General features: G+C 40.2%; 1 protein-coding gene across 2 annotated transcripts in view; it reads left to right on the top strand.

Moving 5' to 3' along the window:
* Susd6 (sushi domain containing 6) overlaps window positions 1-23093 on the top strand; it is a 94493-nt gene that overhangs the window by 31240 nt on the left and 40160 nt on the right. For both annotated transcript variants that reach the window (XM_027418409.2, XM_035444948.1), the window contains one exon: window positions 10246-10472. In XM_027418409.2, coding sequence (XP_027274210.1) covers window positions 10352-10472 — 121 coding nt within the window. In that variant the 5' untranslated portion in view covers window positions 10246-10351. The remainder of the gene's footprint in view (window positions 1-10245; window positions 10473-23093) is intronic.

Below are 23093 nucleotides of genomic sequence, written 5' to 3'. Positions count from 1 at the left end.
TTGGCCAATGTCTAGGACTAATTCTGTCTCAAGTATTAACCCATAACTACTAATATATGTATCTTTACAATGTCTTACCTTACCGAGAACACCAGCTTCATGTGTCTTCTCCTCCCAGGATCACAAGGCGACTCCCTACTACATTTCCCAGAATCTTCCTCCCCTAGTTCCATCTATCTTGCTTCCCTATTGGCCAAACAGTGTTTTATTCATTAACCAATAAGAGAGGCATATACACAGAAGGACTTCCCCCATCATCTCCTCTTTTCTGTCTAAATAAAAAGAAAGGTTTTATCTTTAACATAGTCAAATTATGTATAACAAAACAGTTATGGATTAAGAACTATAGTTACAATATTTAGTTCATTAACATTTAGAAAGATTTAAAGAAAATATTCTGTCATTTATCTTACCTTTATGAGCCTAAAGTCCTATCATAACTAAGGAAAACCATAACTATTAACTATCTGTCTTCAACTCTATCAAAGACCACAGAAGGATAGTATATAAACTCTAGAATTGACAGAGATAGCTGGCTGTATGGTCAGTCACCCAAAGTTCTTCTGTAATCTTGGAGCATCCATCTTCAGCCCATAGGCCATATTGTGTCTGGCAGACTTCTCAGCAAAGCAGGAAATTTGAAACTGTCCCATTTGTATTGGCAGTTTATCAGTCATTTTTCTTTCTGTTCTATAGAGTGTCTGTCAGACTCTTCCATGAATCGGGAACCCTTTAGGACTGTCCATCTTATTTTGCAATTTCAGCAGTCATTTTTCTGTGGGTCCTGTATGTCCAATTTATACAGCAACAGTCAAACAGTTCAGGCAAGAGTGGTTTCTTGCCCAAATGGCTAGTCTCACCATATAGAAAGCAAACTCCATAATGAGTTTCTTTGATGTCCATCCTCCTTTCTGATGTAATTGGTATGCCAGGAGCAGTTGGGTCTCAATGTCATGGACTCCAATTTTTTTTTAAAGGATAGGATTCAGTGTGTTCCAGGTTGCCTCAGTTATAGGTATGCACTATCAGGCCAGGTTTCATGCAGTGTTAGGGAGTAAGTCCAGGGGCTAGGGTTCAGTACATAAATACATGCCAGGTAAGCACTATGCCAACTGAATGAGCTACATCCTCAGCCCCTAGAAAGAAGTGTGTGTGTGTGTGTGTGTGTGTGTGTGTGTGTGTGTGTGTGTGTGTGTGTGTGTAAAGAAATTTTAAACAACAACAAAACTTTGGTAGGAGTAATCATTATTAGAAATGTGGGATCGGATACTGTGCTATCTATCTTTTAAGGCTTCCTTAAAAAGCTGCTGGGGTTGGGGGGCTGGAGAGATGGCTCAGAGGTTAAGAGCACTGGCTGCTCTTCCAGAGGTCCTGAGTTCAATTCCCAGCACCCACATGGTGGCTCACAACCATCTATAATGAGATCTGGTGCCCTCTTCTGGCCTGCAGGCAGAACACTGTATATATGATAAATAAATAAATCTTTTAAAGAAAAAAAAAAAAGCTGCTGGGGGGACCTTTATGTAGTGAAAGGTGAAGTGGGTAAAGTCAGATTTTGGCCCAGGGGAATGTTGTTCTTGGCATTCATGGGAGTGCATCGTGGGTGAATATGTCACAGTGCCATGAGTTTAATAAAAGAAAATAAACCAGTCTTTTCATTTTGGAGAGTGATATATCTCATTTTAACTTACTTGTAGGTTTCCTTCTAGGTTGACCATTTCTTACTGTTTCTACCATAGAGGCTTCGGATGTTTGAATGTCAGGCTTTGCCTAATTTATCTCCCTTTCTTGTCTAGCACTCTTAAAAAAAAAAAAATGGAAGGAAAAAACTAAGACTCACAGGATTTGAAGCAGAGATGCTCTTCAAGAGAGTTTATCTGTCCCAACCCTTTGCTTTAAATATGATGACAATAATGATGATCGGTATTGGTAATAATAGTAACTTTTTTTTTTTGGAGGCAAAGGCAACTGAGTTCCTTCCTTCCTTCCTTTCTTCCTTCCTTCCTTTCTTTCTTTTTCTTTCTTATGTATACAACATTCTGCTTCCATGTATATCAGCAACCAGAAGAGGGTACCAGATCTCATTACAGATGGTTGTGAGCCACCATGTGGTTGCTGGGAATTGAACTCAGGACCTTTGGAAGAGCAATTGGTGCTCTTAACCTCTGAGCCATTTCTGCAGCCCAATAGTAACTATTTTTGATAGATAACTCACAACATGCCAGCATTATTCTAAGTGTTTTGGGTTTCTTTCCCTACATAGTACTAAGGAAAGCCCTGTGAAATAGGTATACAGATAACGGAAAAACTGGATTATTCAGACATCAGGGTATGACTGCTTAAGCACTTCTTGAGATGAAGTGTTTGCTCTAAGTCAGTTTTCCCAGTAGAGGCGATACATAAGTAGAACCTGAGTCTCTTGACCTTGACTTCCATTGAGCACATTTTTTTGTGTTGTTTTGAGCTGAAGATTCCTTCTCAGTGATTATTTTGTCTCCTTTCTTGCTCTTTCTTCCCCATTTAATTTTAGTGAAATTGAATGAAATAGAGGGAAGGATGGTTTAAGTTTGGAGTTTTTGGTGAGCTTTTAAAGTTTATTTTTAAATAGGCAGTCTTCCAGACAGACTGGGAATGTGTAGCAGAAGGCCTGAGAACCAGGAAGTGACACAGACCTGTTTATATCATCCCACTTCAGGGCCTTTGGAAAGCCATCCACATAGATGGTAAAAAGTAAACACAACTGCAACAGCCTTTTCCTTTGGGTTTGCTATTTTTGACATGGAGGAGGTGTTTCCTGCACAGCTTTAACTACTTTGAACACTAAATTCTGGCTCCTAAATTTCCTCTCCAGTGACATATATAGATAGGTATTTATTTCTTCTTACCAGACAGGAGCACTCTGTGATTCTAGGCAGACAAAATGGGTTGCACCCCTCTGCATCCTTTTTAGTGACTTAGTCTTTTGTTTTTTGTTTTCTTGCGTGTTTTGTGTTTTGTTTTGATTCCCTGCAAATAAGTAGTTTCTGCATGCAAAAGATTGTCTTGAAGTGTGAGTACCAGTATGTACTTGAGTACGGGGCACGGGGTACAGCTTACCCTTCCACTCCCCACCACATACACATCAAAAGTCTTTGTTCTCAACTCCTTTATTTTCTCTTAGCACTATAAAATGTTTTTTTTCTTTTGGGTCCCCAGTAACAATTTCAGTGCTATAGATAAACATATACTTCTCCAGAATATCGTGAATTCCTTGAGAGTAAGATACTACATTTGGTCTCTGTGAGATTACCCTAGCCTTGCATAAAAGACAGCTAGTAAAGATTTGCTGAGTTGAATTATAGTCAGTCCCTGGAAACACAGAGCCCTAAGAGTTCAGATTGAACAAATCACCTTCTTGAACTTTATTTGCAAAGTGGGTATTGGAGCCTTTTCCTCTCAGCTCTGCTGTGAATCATAAAGAGAGTGTGATGACATAAAAGATCTGTCTCTGAGGCTTAGAAACCAATTGCTGCTGTTTCTGCCAAGCATGTTTTGCTACTTGTCAAAACTTGAAGATGGATGTGCTCCTTCTCTCCTGTTTTATGCATTGATTACCTGTGGTAAATGCAGCTTTTGAGAAAAACCTGTTTCTGTATGGCTTCAAGGATGGAGATATTTTGGTTATCTCAAGATAGAATTGACTCAGGAAGCAAAGACAGGAGAATCTGAGTTCAAAGATAAAATTGAGCTTGACCTTTTATTTGGAAAACAAAGGTGCAGGGCACTCTTCAGCAGGCAAATAGGTATTTAATTCTTCGTGGAGCAGTAGTGCTTAGTTTTAAAAGCCTTTAAAAATATTCTGGAATTCGGAAAGAGCCTTGTTTAAGGTTGAAAAAGGTTCTCTAACTCTTTGACTGTTTTTCATTTTATTATTTTTTTTAATCTGAATTGACCTTGTGTCTTGAGCCAGATTTCAGGATGTTTCTAAACCACAAGCAAAGGCTGTCTTTTGGGAGTCCAGTGGTTATCAGACATAGCCTGATAGAAGAAAGGACCCTCACCATTATGAACTGAAGTCTCCAGTTGCAGATACATCTATAGCTTGTGTTTATTTTTTTCCACCTTACATAGTCCAATAAGATCAGTATCATCCAATTTGCAGATGGGAACTGAAAATGACTTTCCTTAGACCACCCAATTAAAACAGTCCAAGTAGACCTGAGACTCTGGCCTGGTCTTCTATACTGTTTGTGAGAGGTAATCAGCCCAGGAAGTGAAGTTTTTGTCATAGGTCAGCCTGTCAGACCATGGTAAAGCTCTGCCCTAAAAAAAAACAAAACAAACAAACAACAAAAAAAGTGGCTTCCTGATTACAGATTAGAAATTTGTAAGGCTGAGTTTGTTCTCTTGTTTTCTTGTCAGTCAGTTTTGTTTTGTTTTCCTCCTCTGCTCTTTTCTCTTGCACTTTTCTCCTGCAGTGCTCCTTGTGTGTAGAGGCTTGGGATGGTTGGCTTTTGGGTTTGGGTTTTGTTTTTTTTTCTCTCTCTCTTTGTTAGCTGTTTGTTATTTTTGGAAAGCACTTTGGGAACAGCGTGTACTAGATTGTGGGTACAAATGTGCTGGTGGATTGATTAAGCTCTAAATGGAAAAGTAGACTCTCCTGAGTTTGCTACAATGCAGAGGGAGATAAGTGCTGGAGTTTGGTCCTGGACGATGAAGAGGGAAGGGCTACTAGGATAGGTTTAACATTTCTTCCTTTTAATTAGAACTTTCGTTGATTTACTTTTTCGGAGGAAATACTTTTGGGTTTCTTCTAGAAGACTTTGAATTCCTTAGACCTAAAAGAGCCTTGGGAACCATCCAGGTCCGTCTCTAAGCACTGGGAAGCTTGGGTGACTTGCTTGAGGTCAGAACCACTGCCTAATGTTGAAGCTGGACCTAAATGTCTCCTGTGTCAGGTCCCTGCTATAGCCAAACTGCTGCTAGGTCCTAGGAGAGAGGTGTTAGAGACTGAAAGAGAGAACTGAAGGAGGTTACGGTAGTGTGTCTGCTAGTATTCCTGCTTGCCTAGATCTTGGGAGAGAGTATGATGTCTTGAGTGTATCAACTGCAATTCTTCTGGAGCAGCACAGGGTTGTAAGGAATATCAAAGCAATTCAAGAAAATCTCTGGCATGTTCCAGTAACTTTTAGGTGGTTTAGGAGGAAAGCTGTGGGTAATTTTTATAATTAGGAGCAAATTAAATTTCAACAAAGGTTTGTTTTTAGCTAGGAATGGTGGAGCACAGCTATAATCCCAGCAATTTGGAGGCTGGTGCAGTAGGATTACAAGTTCAAGGCCAGCTTGTTACCATGCTCTCCCCCACCCCACCCCCATTGCTGCCCTGCCCTACCCTGCCTTGAAGTGGATAAGGTAACGTTCTGCCAAATGTTCCTCAAATCCCAGTAGAAGAAATTGTGACCACTGAAGCACTGAAGTGTTGTTGGCTCAGTAGAAATAGAAGTTAGTGACTGGAAAGATCCCTAGAAGGAAGAAATAGAAGGCATCTTTAAAAAAACTCCTATTGTTTGTAGGGTATGGTAGGAGGATCTGATGATTTGAAGGTAAATGGGAGTGAAAAGGGGAACATTATGTAGTCCCCTCTAAGAAGGTGAGAGGTAAGGAATGGGAGTCACTTTTTGATTCTGCTCTGGGAGAGGACTTTGGACTTCTTATCATTACATTCTGAAATGTAATCAGCTGCTTACATTCTGTTCATATGTCAGGATATGGTCTTTGTCCTTTATCATGTGGCAGGGAGAGGGTTGGTCAAAGGAAAACACTATCTTGTTCTGGATTCTCTTACACTCCCTCCATTCCTTTTTATATTAGTCTGAGACAAGAAAAGGTTTCAAATTTGTTTTCTTTTTCCAGTTCCCTTTCCTGAGTAATAGATAAATGATTTATGGTTTATCAAATAACTTGTCCTAAAATTATATGTGAACTGAAGCTGACTAGCCTTCAGGTACATGGGAGTCAAGGCCTATTGAGTCAGGCCCTTTTGACTCCAGAGAGGAGAGCTCACTGTGACATAACTCCTGCCCCCCATCTTCTGCAAAACTGGCATTCTCCACAGGGGTGTTCTCCAAGGCATCTGGGCAAATGGTCAAAGATGATGTGTGACTGGCCGCCTGGAGAACAGGGTACATGCTATTTCATGGTTATCCCACCTACTGCTGTTTTCTCAGGCATTGAGCTAGTTTTGAAAGAGACTCAAGGACAGCTTTAACCTTTTAAGCAGGCAGTGTCATTAGCCTGGAAGCAAGTAAGCCATATGAACTTTGGGCTCAAGTTGCAGGTTCTGGCTAGGACTACACAGAACCCCCAGGTCTAGTTTACAAGATTTTTTCCCTCATTTTTCTTCTTCTTTTTTGGACTGGCTGAGCTTCAATAGAGCCTAGTGAGATAGTCAAAGCAAACAATACTCCTCTCCCTTTTACAAAGGAGGAAATAGGCAGAAATGAGATAAGTGACTGCCCCAAAGTTAGACTCCTAGCTTAGGAGGAATGGTTCCAAGGAGACAGTTCTGGCGATAGGCATGGTATAGGAAGTTTCAGGAAAGGGACTCTTCTTGGAGATGCTCCTAGACAGGAAAGTCTTGCTATATTAAGTTAATTTTTATTTTATCTCTTTGAACAATTAATAGAAGTACATTAAGTTTGAGAGAAAGCATATAGTAAGAATTTATTTTAATTTTGCTTCCTGATTTTTAACCTCTCAGTTCCCTTTCCTAAAAGCAGTCTCTTCCCCTCTCCTTCTCTCTTCCCCTTCCCCCTTCCTTTTCCCCTCCTCTCCTCCCCTCTTCTGTTTTCAAGACTGGGTTTCTCTGCATAGCACTGACTGTCCTGGAACTTGCTCTGTGTAGATCAGGCTGGTCTTGAACTCAGATATTTCCTGTCTCTGCCACCCAAGTGCTGAGATTAAAGGAGTGTATCACCCAGCAAGGTGGTGTTTCTTATACATTTTTTTCTGAGGGTTTTTTTTTTTTGTGCATATAGATACTTGTAAAACAGATACCCTTTAAAAACCCAAACATGGGCTGGGTATAATGGTATATACCTATGTATGTAATACTAGCACTTGGAAGGCTGAGGTAGCAGGATGAAGAGTTAGAAGCCAGTTTGGGCTACCTACAAAGGTCAACACTAATCTGGGCTACAAAGAATGTATTTTTAAAAGCAAAAATAAACATTAAAAAATATAAGGGTGCATTAATTTTTTCATACATTAATTTTAGAAGCCATACGAGGATTGGAATGCCGTTTTTAAGCAACAATACTATTGAGTGTACTATAACTAATTTAACCAACTTCCTTTTTAACTTTCATGTTACTCCAGTTTTTTCCCTTTCTAAACAATGCTCTGAGTACCCTACATATGTATATGTTTTCTATATGTGTGATTTGTAAGGGCAGATCTAGAATTAGAATGATTAGATCAGAGAATATGTGCTTTTTTGAACCTATATTATTGTCTTCCAAAGGCATTATGTATAAAATATAAAATGTTAAGATTATCTTCTGTCAGTAGGGCAGTGGTGGTGTGTACCTTTAATTCCAGTACTTGGGAGTCAGAGGCAAGTGGATCTCTGTGAGTTCAAGGCCAGCTTGGTCTTCAGATCAAGTTCCAGGACAGCCAGGGCTATACAGAGATACCCTGTCTTGAAAACAAACAAAAAATTATCTTCTGTCCCCACCAATTCTTAAAAATTCCTTCCAAAGTGATCTTAAAAATAAAATTGATCTTGTGAGGCTAGAGATAAGGCTTAGTGGTTAAGAGTACACATACTACCCATACTTCTTTCAGAGTTCGGGAGTTGCCATATTAGGCAGCTCACAAGTGTATGTAACTCCAGTTCCAGAGGATTTAACACTACCTTCTGACCCTTGGACCTCTACACTCAGCATGCACATACCCATACTCATATACACATGTATAATAATTTAAAAATAATAAAATTACAAAAGAGAATTTGCTCTTGTAACTTCCCTAATATCCTCGTCAGCATAACCTGCTTTTCAGAATAGAATGTCAATTCCTTGGTTTAGCCTTCCTCTGAACCTCTGCCAGGAGTACTCTGACTCACCTATATATGGTAACTCTGCTCCCCCCCCCCCCATCATTTAGGACTCAGCTGAGCATTAGCTTCTCTGGGTAGTATTGCTTGACTCTCGACACTCATGTACAGAACACCTAAGGCACAACCTCACATATATCTGCTCACCACTTAACTATGTACTGTGCACGCACGTGCTGTGATGTGGCATATGCAGATGGCATTTTTGATGGTTCCCAGTTGTTGCTTTGAAGAGATGACTAAAGAATGCCTCATTGGGTTATCTAGTGTGGATACACTGAAATGGTAGCACCACAAAGCTGGTTGTTAATTTGTTATTAGGCAGCTAGGGCTCTGGGCATATCCTTTAACATCTTTAACCTCTTTGACTTTAAACAAAACCTCCCCCTTTTTTTGCAGATGCTTAAAGATCCTTGCTCAAGTGTTATTGGTGACTGTAACAGCAATGACAATTGAGGACTTAAATAGGTCTGGGCACTTTGTCAGAGTCTTACAGTGCTATTTCACAGAGGAAAGGGGGCTAAGAACAAAGAGGAGCAAATATATGAATATAGCTGGGCATTCTGACTCCCATTTACAGCCATATCAATGTGAACACATTCCACACATGTATAGACATACAGACTTACCCAAGAATCACTTTTGTCTATAGCTTTAAAGGCTCAAGTTAGAGTGTGACTAAAAACTAAGGACCAAAGATGCTATTGTTACAATTACTAGGGAAAAGAGGTGAAGACCAGTAACTAGCTCTGTTCTTGATCTCTGGCTAATGTTTACTGAAGAATCATAACTGCCCTCTTTTGGACTGAGAGAACTTATGTTACTGCTTGCAGATGTCTTCTCTGGGAGAGACATGGGTTTGAGTTAAGGCTTCAGACATATATTAAAGTTGAGTGTAGTTAACATTTTTGGCCAAGACACAGGGAGTCCTTTTTTAGGGTTGTAGGTGGCAAACCCTCTAACCTGTGTCTGTAAAGCTTTATGTTAAGTGTATAGAATTTTTTTTTTTAAGAAGAACTGACTAGCCAGGTGTTAGTGGCATATACCTTTAATCCCAACACTTAGGAGGCAGAGGCAGGAGGATCTCTTGAGTTCCAGGCCAACCTGAGAGAGTGAGTTCAAGGACAGCCAGGGCTACACAGAGAAACCCTGAAGTAGGGTCATTTTATAATGTGTCATTAACCCAACACCTTCTCTAACGACAGAAAATAATCCTTAAATTCTTGATTACAGATTGATTTTGTTTGTTTGTTTGAGACAGGGTCTCACTGTGTAGTCCTGGTTGATTTGGAACTCCTTGTATAGATTAGGTTGGTCTTGAACTCACAAAGATCTCCTTGCCTCTTCCTCCAGAACTCAAGGATTAAATGTGTATGCCACCACACATGGCTTGATTTCTTTCTTTTTTAAAATAATACTTTCCACTCTTCAGAAGTCAGCCTGAACCAGAGTGAGTGGTGGAACCAATTAGCAACCACAGCATGTATTCCACATCCCCATCATTGTCAGGGACAGTCAGTAGAATGTCACCCCTCTGGTCACAGGTATCTGGTCACAGGTGTCTGGGTTGAGCCTTGAATAGTTTTGAGATTTGTGGCTGTCGAGTCAGATCCTCTGAGGCTCCTGAGTGTCTGACAGGCTAGGCCTCTGTGGACTTAGCTGCTGCTGCATTCCTTCTCTAGGCGGTGTAGTTATTTCTTTAACACATGTGCTCACTGTTTTTCCTTTGGTTAGCTTTGAGGCCAAGTGACATAGGCGTAGCAGCTCTGTGTCAACAGCTGCTTTCTGCTGGAGCCCATAAGTCAGTGGTCCTGGCAGAGCAGGAAGAAGTCTCTGAAAGCAACACTGACCTGGCTAGCGATGCAGGTGACATCCAGGTGAGCTGGAACTGTCCCCTGACCCTTTTTGCAAGGGTCTGGCTCCTGAACCAGGATTTTGACAACAGCTGGCAGCAAGCTTTGGCAGCTCCCCAAGACAAGCTGAAACCTACTTCTGTGCTTGTCTCTTCTCTTGGCAGTAATGATTCAGTTGCTAGAATTCTTTCATCTTAGTGTGGGATTGTGGCTTCCTTGCAGAGTGCTTGCTTCTTGTCAACTTATGGCTGAAATTTTCATTTTACTTAAATCTTTTTGTCTGTTTGTTTATTATAGGTGAAGCTACTCCTGGCTGGCTTTAGGATTCTTACTTCTGGATTTTAAAGTCTTCTCTTTAAAAAATAAATAAATAAATAAATAAAAAACATCGGACGGATAAAAGATGTGCCATGGCAGGATAGCACCAAAGAGCAACTCAGCGTTTGTTGTGACCTCTGTGGGGCATGGAGTGTTTCTTCAACTGGTGATCCTTAGCACCCTGCTTGGAGATGGATTAACCTCTGGTAAGTCCAGACCTGCCTTCTGTGTGGGGGAAGGGAACACTATGCCAGTGTTTCTCCTGGTGCCTTTTGTCAGGCAGTTTGGGAAGAGCACCCCCCCCCCCACGTTTAGAGCCAGTTCTTTGAAGCCCAATGAGCTAATAGAAAGAGGTGGGGAAACCTACTGGTGATGGTTATAGTTATCTTCCTTTCTTTCAGCTGTTGGCATCTTCATTCAGGCAAGAGAGAGGTGTAGGATCCAGGGCATATGATATACAGGGAAGGGAATAGACTTGGGTTAGACTGGCAGTGTTCAGAACCCATTCCTACAACTGCCTATGCTCCTGAGCGAATGATTCTGTTACTATGAACTTGTAGCTTCCTCAGCTGCAGAGTGGGTTAATAACAGTACCTACCTCACTGAGGATTGTAAAGGTATTAATGTTGCATAGTTAACACTTAAGAATGCTCACTCTTTGTTTTTTTCTTATTTTTCTATGCCTCTTCTTAGACCAGGTATATTGAGACTCTGTATCTTAGTGAAAATAGGGCCTGTAACTGACCACTAACATTGAATTTTGAGCAAAGTCACTTAACTGTCCCATAGTTCAGTTTCTTCATGTGCTAAATAAAGGAGTTGACCTTATGACCTTGAAGGTCACCTCTAGTACTTTCATAATTCTGAGAGCTTTTTGTTTGAGGATGTTAAGCTGGAATGTTCCTAAAAGAGGCTGAAAATGCAGGGGTGAGCCATTTTGAATTTGTCGATCTTGTTATCTTTGACAGTACTCTAAAGTCCTGTATCACTTCACTTTGTGTGGTATTCAGACCTGGCATCCTTTCCAGAAAAAACATATTTGAATGTACTCAGCAGACCACTGGATGATGTGCCAGAACCATTTCTGTATCTGTGAGTCCTGTATGTTCAACAGTAGTGGAATCCTTGCCAGAGTTCTTTAAAAAGACCTAGATGGGAGCTGGAGAAATGGTTCGGCAGTTAAGAGCACTGGCTCCTCTTGTAGAGGTCCCAAGTTCAATTCCTAGTAACCTTATGGGGGCTCACAACCATCTGTAATGGGATCTGATTCCCTCTTCTGGTGTGAACTAAGACAGGTCACTCATACACATAAAGTAAATAATTTTTTTAAAGGGACTAGATGGCAGTTTTCTTGGAGAGGACATGTTCCCTGGAGAGAGATCACAAAGCTAATTTGGAATGGGAATGATAGTCAGACTTTTCTTCGGGCTGCCAGTTTACAAATAATATCATAGAGACTTTTATTAATTATGAAATCTCAGCCTTAGCTTAGGCTTGTCTCACTAGCTCTTCTAACTTAAATTAACCCATTTATTTTAATCTATATTCTGTCATGTGGCTCGTTACCTCATCTGTCTGTACTGCTCATGCTCCTCTGTGTCTGCCTGACGAGTCCACCCTTCTTCTTCCCAGAGTCCTCTCTGTCCCAGGAAGTTCTGTCTATACCTCCTTCCTAGCTATTGACAATTCAGCTCTTTATTACACTAATCACAGCAATTTATCTTGACACAGTATACAAATATTCTACAACATTCCCCCCTTTTTGTCTAAATAAAAAGGAAAGGTTTTAACTCTAACACAGTAAAACTATATACAGTAAGAACAATTATCAGGCAAGGATTATATTTATAATGTCCAGTCTATCTGTATTTGGCAAATTTAGAGGAAATATTTTATTACCTATCCTATCTTGGTGAGTCAAAAGTTTTGTACTTAATTTACTTTCTATCCTAACTTGTATTCACCAACCCAAAACTATCTTTTTAGACTTTAAAACATTCTCTTAAACTAGTTAAGCTTTTATGTCTTTCAACCTTATATGCTTTATATCTCTTTTGTGATTTTCTTTTCTGAATTTGGTAACAAGGAAAACTGTAACTATATCTAGTCTGTAATCCCATCAAAGACTCAAGAAGAATATATTACCCTATTAAACAGAAAGTGCAGAGCAAACAACTTCCAAAACTAAGAAATGACAGAGATATCTGGTTGCCTGGACAGTCACCCAAGGTTCCTCTGCAATGCTGGGGCATCCATCCTTGTCCTATAGACCTAGAATATCTAACAGACTCTGTGTGTGTGTGTGTGTGTGTGTGTGTGTGTGTGTGTGTGTGTGTAGCATGATAAGCTGAGGCAAAGACAGTTTCTTGTCCAGTGGCTAATTTATCCACAATGAAAGCAAACTCCATATGGAGGTTCTTCAGTGCCTGTCATCCTTTTTTGAAGTAAACTGGTACTGCCTGGAGCAGATATGTCTTACTGATCTCTGAACTGTTTGAAGACCATCTGTCTAAAATATCTCTCTGTTGGACCTTGAAAACATACCTAACATGGCCACAAATTTGGTTGTTAGATAACTAACTAGTGGCCTGTATTTCTTAATTATCTTAAATAGTTTGTAATAATTTTCAAGGTCTAGAAATTTACATTACATTGTTTAATAATCTGCACAGGTACAATACCTTAGAGAAAAGTAGAAACATATATAAACAAAAATAACCTTAAATTTTATCAATATATAAAAATACATACCACTGTAAAATATTTGAAACTAATGGTTGTTCAAAAGTAGACTTAACAATCCACCTTTTTATCCCACCATTTATATACTATATCCTCCCTTTTTCCCTTCAGAAAGAGATTCCGGAATCTAATATCTTTTGTTCAGCCTTTTGATGGGGGAGGTCCTTCTGTGTATATGTTTGTCTTATTGGTTGATAAATAAAGCACTGTTGGCCAATAGGGAATAAGTTAGGTGAAAGTAGCAGAGAAGGAGGATTCTGGGAAATGTAGGAAAGGGAGGGAGTCTCCATGTGATCCCAGGAAGAGAAGATGCATAAGGCCGGCATCCTTGGTAAGATAAGTCCTTATAAAATATATAGATTAGTAGTTATGGTTGATAATTAAGACTGAGCCAGCAAATAAGAAATCCTAGTCATTGGCCAGCAGCATTGTAACTAATATAAGGCTCTGTGTGTGATTTGGGGGCCCTAAAGTGACAGCAGAACCCAGGCAGCTGGCGGGAAGAGTTATCATTACAGCCTTTTTTCTGACCATTACCAATAACAACTTGTAACCAACCCCCCTAAACAACGACAAACATCCATAACCTACCAAATGTCCAAAAACCACCACCCCACCTCTTGAGAATGTGAGCATTGTGTTCTCTAGACTGCTTCCTGTTATCTGTGGGTGACGGCATCTTAGAAGATCTTGAGAAAATTGGGATAACGGTCAAGTCCTGGAAGAGCTAGTTGTTGTCTAGTCTCAGTGTAATGGGAAAGTGTAGAGTTTATCTGAAGTCTGGCTGGAGTAATCTGTGAGGCTGAACCATCTCAGATAGTAACTTTGAAGTTGTTCTGCAAAATTTTGAGGAAACTACAACAGGCTTTCTGAGAAGTTGTATCACCTGGGCTTCTTGTCTTTATTGGTGTCTTGTTCTTTTTTGCTGCAAACACACAAACATTTAAAGGTAATATATATCTGTATTACCACAAGTATGGAATGTGCAGTGTGTACAAAGATGATTTTTTTTGTTTTATTTTTGAGCAGGTAAAAGATATCTGTCAACTTTATAAGTCATTTGGACTGTATAACCAAACCTCTATCCATGCCATATGAAAGGGTGGCATGTAATAATAAGTCATGAGGACTCTGTAGCCAACAAGAATTACTCTGTTTCATCCAGTCTTAGAGCAGTTCCCATGTTGAGGGATCAGCTTATGTATCATCTGTCTTGTAGTCTTGCTTGGCTCTTTCCCTCATGTCTGTAGCCAAGATCCTCAGGAGGTCTCCCCCGGTCAAATCTCATCTCAATTAACTTTGAAGGAATCCATAGCTTTTTGTTTCCTGTGAAATAAAGCATAACCTCTCCCCCAATGCAACACATTGTCCAACTTTTGAAGTCAAGACATTCCTAAAGTATATAGGCTGGTTTAACTCAGCAGTCTATTCCACAATCCAGTGTCTCTCAGCGGTTGTGCTTTTCTGTTCATTAGCATTCAAAACATTTAAAGTCAACAAAGTGTACTGTTCAGGATCCAGATGCCTTGTGTATTTCCTATCTTTTATCTTTATGTGGCTTGTTTGTTTGTTTGTTTGTTTGGTTGGTTGGTTGGTTGGTTTTTCTAGACAGGGTTTCTCTGAGTAGCTTTGGAGCTTGTCCTGGAACTCTTTAGACCAGACTAGCTTTGAATTCACAGAGATCTGCCTGTCTCTGCCTCCCTAGTGCTGGAATTAAAGACATGCGCCACCTCTGCCCAGTTTATGTGACTTTTTAGAAAATACTACTTTACTCTTTTTAAAGATTTTGCTTTATTGTTATAAAACTATTTTTTTCTATGACTGTCTGTACCTATTTTCTTTCTTCAACATCCAAGCACATTTCTAAACATACTGTACCTTTTTAGAGGTTTTCTGTGTCTGGACCTGGCTTTACTAAGCCTTGCAGCGTTCTCAGACCACGTGAGCTAAACCTTAAACTGCTAAGCAGTGGCTAGGCCCTCCACCATGTATCTCCTTTTAGTACATGGCCTGGCAGCTGCTTCTGCCGCCTTCAGGATTGTGAGAATGGAACATCATGCCTGTGCACTCCCCTCCTCCAGCCTGGAGCCGATTTATCTGCCCCAGTTCTACCTAATCTCCCCCCCCCCACACACACACATACTGAGTAGTGCACTGCCGGATGCTCATAAACCCCATTAAATGAGCTGTAAGTACCGAGCCTACTAGAAACTATTTTTTTCCAGCTTTCTTAGACCCTATGTGGATTTACATGCTGAGCATCAAATGCAGTCAGACTTTGGGCAGCCAGCTTACAAATAATGACACAAAGACTTATTATTAACTATGAAAGCTCGGCCTTAGCTTAGGCTTGTCTACTAGCTCCTATAACTTAATTTAATCCATTTATTTTAATCTACATTTTATCATGTGGCTCATTACTTCATCTCTATATTGCTCATGCTGCTTCCTCTGTGTCTGGCTGGCAACTCTGCCGTTCTTCCCCTCAAGGTCCTCTGTCCTGGGAAATTCCATCTATACCACCTGCCTAGCTATTAGCCATTCAGATCTTCATTAAACCAATATATCTTCACACAGTGTACAAAATATCCCACAGCAGGGGACTTTAGTGGTGATGAGGCACCTTACTTATGGCTCAGTGTAGGCTTCTCGTAACTCGGTGCTTTCTCTTCCATTACTTATCATTTCTATTACCCTTTTGCCCATATATACTGATAATGGAGCAAGTTCACCTATTTAGCGTTCTTCTGAATTGTTGAGAGAAATAGTTATTGATTCTGTTGTTCCATTTTAGCCTTCCCTGTCATGTACATACTTCTGTTGCCCCTACTTCCACCCTATTCTGGGTCATACCTTTCCTTCCTGGCCATGAGGAGCCCCAGTATAATCCCCAGTATCATTGACGATTCGGACGCCATAATATGGGATCATGCTTGTATGAAAAGGAAAATAAGACCTGACTGTACGAGGCTTCTAGAAGTGATAGGTACAGAAATACAGTAGAAAAGCTGTCTAGCTAACTGCTCTTAACTCAAGAGCAGAAACTAGCAAACTATAGCCCTCATGCTGGTCCCCTCCCCAATTATATAGGCAGAACTAGTCTAAAAACTTGGTAAATGCTATATAATACAGGTTGGCCTTAAGTTTGGGGTTCTTCTCTGTGCTGTGATTACAGGTATGTATCACCATGCCTGGCTTGCTACCTATTTTGTATGACCTGCTTGCTAACTATATTTTTAACTTGTTGGAAAAGAAGGCAGAAAAGTAATATTTTGTGATATGTAGAAATTATATGAAATTTAAATTTCAATGCCTATTAGATTTGAGTGGAACATGGTATAGCCATTCTTGAATATAGTTTCTGTGACTACTATAATGCTAAAAATTAAATAGATATAGTAAAGACCAAATCTGAATTATTTGGGTTTTTGCCTATAATCCCAGCATTTAGGAAACTAAATTTAGGAGGAGGATTGTTCATGAGTTTAAGACCAGCCTGGGCTACATCAGACAGACAGACAAAAACAGTTTGGCTCTTTATCTGAAGTTTTGTGTTTCCCCTGCTGCACTCCCCACAGTTAGTGCTCAATAGGTATGTGGTTGAATGGGACAACTGTCAGAGCTAGAAGGAAGGGTAAACTTCTCAGCCACATTTCAGAGGTGGTACATTTGCCTGAGGTCTCACAGCCCTTGGTAGGGCCAGGAACAGACCCTGGACTAGTGCCTAAGACACTGCTGCAACCTGCCTCTCCCATGATTTCTCCTGGGAAGCTGCCCTAGCGTGTTAAGCAGCATTATTGGTAGCAGAGTATAGAAAGTTTTTAGCCCCTTTAGTTTCATTAAGCCATCTCACCTACTCCACCCTCCTTTTTTTTTAATTGGCTCTATGCTTTCTTCCATTTCCCATCCCATTTCCCATTTACTCAACACCTTCCCTACTTTCCACCCAAGGTTTTAGAATGGCTAGATAAAGGGGTTATTATTTTTCAGTGTGGAGAAACTATCTGTTTATAATGTGGGCCCAGACTAGAATGGAAAAGTTGAAGCTGTTTTTTTCTCCTCCCCATTCTTCTTCCCCTACCATCCTAACATTCAAGTCATTTTTATTCCTTAGAAAATATGTACTATCTGGGAGCCAGGTGCAGACAGGGAGAAGGGGCTTTATCATTACTAAGATCCAGTGTGCCAAGTTGCTGCCAATGTTTCCCTCTGTGAAGTGGCTTCTAGGGGAGGGTGGTACCCACCCTTTTGGCCTGAAAACCAAGTGTACACCTGCATGGCTGTAACTGCCATGAGCAGTGTGCCAAGTATGCTCACCAGGAAACCAAGATTCTCAGATACAGTGAAGCTAAAGAAAAGCAGTTCCTTTCAGGAAGAGCCTCTGCTTCCCTTTCTTGTGTGTGTGTGTGTGTGTGTGTGTGTGTGTGTGTTGGGGGGAGTGGTTACATGCATGTGAATTTATGAGTTTATGTATCTGAACATAAACTGAACATAAACATAGGCCTGAATATGTGGAGGCCAGAATAAGACATCTGGTGTTTTCCTCCATTGTACTCCTCCTAAAGACTTGAGATAGGGCCTCTCAAGGAACTAGGAGCTCTGTTTTGGCTGGCTGGCCAGCCAATGAGCTCTCGGGATTCCACAATATGGACACATATTTTATAGGCTAGAGATTCTAACTTAGGTCCTCAGGTCCTTAAGCTTGTATAGCAAGTGATCTTAACTAATTAAGCCATCTCCAGACCTCTACCTTCTTGGTTTCTTACCTGTTTTTTATAACTGCTCCTGAATACCCATTTCAGAGAGATCTTAAAATGAGTATTGGTAAAATTTATAGCCTTATTACCTTCTTACCAGTGACCCTATGAGATAATAGACATGCTCACATGTCACATACATTCATGACTATGAGAATCCCATTGGATCATAGGTAATGCCTTCCCCAAAGGCATGCAAGCCTAGTCTCTTGATTATAAACATCTTGAGAGTCTTGGCTATAATCTCAGATTAAACAGAAAAGAATCACGTGTAAAGAGGCACTTGAGAGTTTTAGGGTAAAATTGCATTGTTTTTGGAGTTTGAGTTCCATAGCCATCCTGCCTGCCCTTTCTTTTGTCTTTTTTCTTCACTTCCTCCTCCTCCATGTTTTTTTTTTTGTTGTTGTTGTTGTTTTTGTTTTTTTGAGACAGTCTCAACTATGTAACCAGTCTTGAACTGGTAATCTTCCTGTCTCAGCTTCTCAAGTGCTAGGATTGCAGCTGTGTGTTACTATACCTAGCTGTTGTTCCTCTTATCTATAGCTCGGAATTTGCAATTATACTAGCAAAAGTATTAGAGGAGTATTAACCAAGGACCAGATTTTCCTCTGGTTTTTTTCTTTAAACAGAGATGGTTATTGGAGACTCCTTTTTAGGTATGATAAAGGAAGCATATCTTATTCTGCAGTCTCACACCATTGCTGTGGGAAGACCAGAATTAAAAACAAAATGTATGTATATGCTACTCAAATGGCTTTTGTTGGACTAGAGAGGAACTAGGTCCCAGCTGTGGGGCAGTCTCTCCCAGCTCTTTCTGCCTGCTCAATCTGAAGAAACCTGAGGTATGACCTTGAGCAGATCACTCGACCTCTTCATGCTGCTATTAAAGAGAAACAACAGTCTTTAAGGATGTCAGGCTGGTGTGTTGTGTAGACTAATGAAAATGATTGGAGGGCACATGACATAAAAAACATGATGTAACTTCTAAATAACAACAGAGTTGTTAAGTGACCTACTGTTGAGTCAGTGCACAGGAGACTTTAAAATGAAGACAACACCTTTGCTCTCATGAAAACACGGAACTGAACATGCAGAGTCAGTGTTTGTACTGGTTAAGAGATTTGGGAGCAGGTGTTAAATTTGACCAGTGAGGAAGAGTTGATTACTTGAGGAATCCTTTTTGTCTTCCCGAAAGCGCATGTTTGCACAGTTTGATGACCTCAGTTGGGCTGGCCTGCTGACACAGATCAAAAGTTTTGCTTTGCCTGCTTTGTCCTGACAGTATTTACTGACAAACTTAGTATTTTCTTTGTTTCTGATCACCTACTCCCCATGTTGCCATCATGCATAAGACCATGTTTAGCATTACAGTTCACACAATGCAGTTTTAAGATAGTGGGGAAAGCAGCAATCTGCATTTCTACATAGCAAGAGTGAGAAAGGAAAGTACTTAGTTTTTGTTGAAGATGGAAGTTGTTAAGAAACAGGTTCTCTGATAGGAAGTGACTTTGGTCCTTACCACTACTTTACCAGAGAGGTGTTGGCAGTCCTCCTTGGCTTACCTCCCCATCTCAGAAGGACCTAGAGTTAGATAATGTACACTGACCTAGGCTGATGGGGCAGCAGATAGGAAATGTATATAAGAAACACCAGTTCTGTGCCACATTGAGTGTGAGATAAACTGAGTTGGGTGCTGAGTAGCTTACTTGGACACATGATTCCAAGTGGTGGAACTGGCTGCAGATCTGTGTTAAGTCTGACTCTGCTTGTGACAGCTGGCATCAATCTACCTCTACTGAATGGTCAGTGTCCTTGGACCCTTTTTTCAGGTTTCCTGATTGAAAGGCTTAGACCAGTCTTCAGAGACTTGTTCTTATAATAGGATGAAGACCCTATCTGTGTTCTTACCTGGTGGATAAAAAAGATACAGAAGTCATCTCTGGGTTACTATGTTTTTCTCTGAGGTTGTGTTCTTATCCACAATGACTCTTGGTTGTTTGGTTCCAGTTTAGGAACAGTGTTTGCCAAGGCAGTTCTATTCTTGGAAAGGAACAATAGGAGCCATAGCAAAGTGTTTCTAAATGAGGATGTAGTTCCCAAAGCATCTTCCTGTCAGCTGCAAAACCTACTAACAAATGTGATGTAATCTCTCCATGGGTAATTACCTGTGACTATAAAAAGACTTGGGGATTGCAGTAGGAGGCTGGGTTTGTTGAACTCTGGTGTCATGAAAAGACATTGAAAAATTACTTTCCACAGGCTAATTGTGTCATGTTTAGAACATTCAGGTACATGATACTACCTTTGTACTATCTTTCTAACAAATGAGACCCAAGCCCACCAAATTGAATACCTGGCTGAATCTCAGTTGGTTTAAATCCTCATTAAACATAAACTCCCATTTGTTCAGCACAGTATTCTTTTCTCAGGTCTAACTTGTTAACTTGGAGGTTATTTTTCTTACCTGTTCATCTTTTTCATCAAAAGGAGATTGCAGAGTGCTAAAGGAGGGGAAATAGAGTTGGTAATCAGAGTCTCTAATGATTGTGAGTGGGCTTCTAGATGAACTCTTTGTGTTACTTCCTACCCACTGGAAGATTCCATTCTTCTTTGTCACTCAGGAGTATAAACCTCCAGAGGGTGTGAGCAGCTTCCCTCCCACTCCAGGTGGCTTCTGTTGCTGTGGCTGGTTGCCCAGACTGGTCAGATAAGCATGGCTTTGGCCAGCCTGGTGTTTACCTTTGAAGCTTAAAGGGACGGCAGTGTTAGAAGACAGGCTTTCCATGGTGCCATGTGAATGAGAGCTTCATTGGTAGCTTTCCCTAGCTCATCCAACTCACTTGAGAAAATTAAACACAAGAAAACCTGAATTCACAAGAAGATAAGGTTAAGATTAAAACTTTTTTTTAGGGGATTGTTCCTACAATTTTTCATAGAAGTGTGAATTGGTGGGATGGATTCAATCTGTGTATACTTTCAGTAGCAGCTCTCATAGAGCCACTGAGGTTAGTAGTGTGGCTTTGTATTTATCATATGTAGCTATGGTTGGCTTTACCTCCCACCTTCTTTTTAAAGGAGTACCATGGTCATTAAAAGTATGAACTCCAGAGTCAGGTTATCTGTGCTTGAGTATATATCCTCTGTTCCTTGCTATCCGTGTTACTTGGGGTAGTTTTCCTGTCCCTACTCTGTAATCCCCCAGAATGGTATATAATAGTACCAAACTTCACACAGTCCTTGTGAGGATTAAATAGAAATGGCATGTGTAGGGCACACAGAAAGGCATTTCCTTATCGGGAATTCAAATTCAAGCACCAGTTAATACCATTGTACATTTCAGCTTTTATGATGCCTCAGCTGCTTAGTTCAGACAGATCTTAAATAAAGTGAGATGTTTCTTGTTCTTCTGTATCTCTAACATTCTATTGATTCCATTAAGTACAGTCATGAGTAGAGTTATAACCCTTATAGTTTCCTTAACTGTCTAAATTATCAAATGCTGGTTTTGGCATCTTGTGTAAAGTTAACTATGAAAGAGCTGGTGATACCTCTTTGAGCTGTTGGTGCCTGGAGCCACCTACATGACTCCACAGTAAGCCTTTCCTTCAGAGAGATTGTGTCTTGTTGACATTTTAGAGCTGTGCTTTGTGAGGAGCTTGGAAGTCATTTTTAAAACCTTATATGTTAAGTTTCAAATATCATGAATATGTTCATTTAAAGACAGTTTATTTCACTAGCACAGTGATAGAATTAAAAATATTATATAACACACACTTGGAAGAATTGGAATTAAAAGAAATAATCTTTATGTTCTTTGCTTGTTTTTGTTTTTGTTTTTTTGTTTTGTTTTGTTTTTTTGATAGAGTCTTTGTTGACTGGCTTCAAACCCACAGTCTTCCTTCGGTAGAGCTTAAAAGCTACACTTACAGAACTAGAACTGTTATACCTGGCTTCTACTTTTCTTACTTGTATTTCCTATGTTTATTGGTGTTCTTTTTAAAAATATTTTTCTCACGTATAGTGTACATGTGTGTAGGTGCACATGCATATGGAGGCCTGACGTTGATGTTTGGAGTCTCCTTGTTTACTGTCCACTTTATTCATTGGGCCAGGGTCTCTTCTCACTTGAACAATTGCATACTAATCTGGCTAGTTTAGCCTAGCTGGCTTGTTCTGGGGATGCACCATCTCTAGTTAACTGGTGGGCCTTCATGCACACCCAGCATTAACAAGGGTTCTAGACATCCAAATTCCAGACTTCACAAGTAGACAGCAAGCACTTAAACCACTGAGCCATCTTTCCAACACAGAACTTCTAATTTTAAGAGCCTTTTCTACCTATATTTTTTTTTTTGACATTTCCAGGGATGTAGATTTCCCTTCATTTGACTTGTTAGTTTTGCCAGTAGCCACATGATAAGGTATAATTGTTTAACCATTTAAATTCTAGGCAGCAATACAAGGAAGATAAATATGTTTTCTTTTTCGCAAAGCTTTCTTGAATAAAAAGTGTTTTTGACATTGCAACTATGGGCGGGGGGCACAAATGGGTTTCAGGAAGTTAGGGTGAGTACAGCAGGGTTACAAAATCTCTTCTAGCTTTTGTTATTCTGAGTAACAAGGAACACTTTATGAAATGTAGAGGGTGAGGTCAACTCTTCATGTGTAGTAGACACGTGTCTCCTCCAGAGGGGGCGGGACATGTGTTGTCACTGGCTTGAGTTCTGACAGTTCAGCCTTGTTGACTCAGGAATGGCTTAGGGCATAAGAGTTTAGTTGAAATTATTGCCTACGGAGAAAAACTGAGTGGTCATGGTGGCAGCCTATCTGTGTTTCTTGAGTATGGGGGCTAGGTGCAGAGAGGTTTAGGGTCAAATGGGAGAAGAACCTCTCTCTTCTTTCAAGTTGCTCACTACTTATGGAGGCTGGGTTGCAAAGGACCAGTGGTGTTTTGAGCCACTATAGCTCAGTTAGACTTATTTATAGCTGTGCACATTCACTCATACTTGCCAATTCCTGCACTGTGAAGTTAGCTAGAGACTTTCCTAGGCTGTTTTAGCTCTCTGCTTTATATCCTTACAAAAGAGACGCTTTTCTGAGCTTTTATCTGAGCTTTTTATTTTTTAAGATCATTTATACTTGTCTATCAGTCTTCAGTTGTCGTCGTCTTCTTTCTTTCTTTCTTTCTTTCTTTCTTTCTTTCTTTCTTTCTTTCTTTTGGTTTTCTACGTATTTTCTTTTAAGCTTACTGAAAGCAGGGACAAAGTTATACATTGTTCCTTTGTTATACCCAGGCCAGAAGTAATCATAAGTGTGTCCTGGGGAAGG

Source organism: Cricetulus griseus, chromosome 5, assembly GCF_003668045.3.
Source record: "Cricetulus griseus strain 17A/GY chromosome 5, alternate assembly CriGri-PICRH-1.0, whole genome shotgun sequence".
Taxonomy (NCBI): Eukaryota; Metazoa; Chordata; class Mammalia; order Rodentia; family Cricetidae; genus Cricetulus; species Cricetulus griseus.
This window is presented reverse-complemented; position numbering and strand designations above follow the sequence as displayed.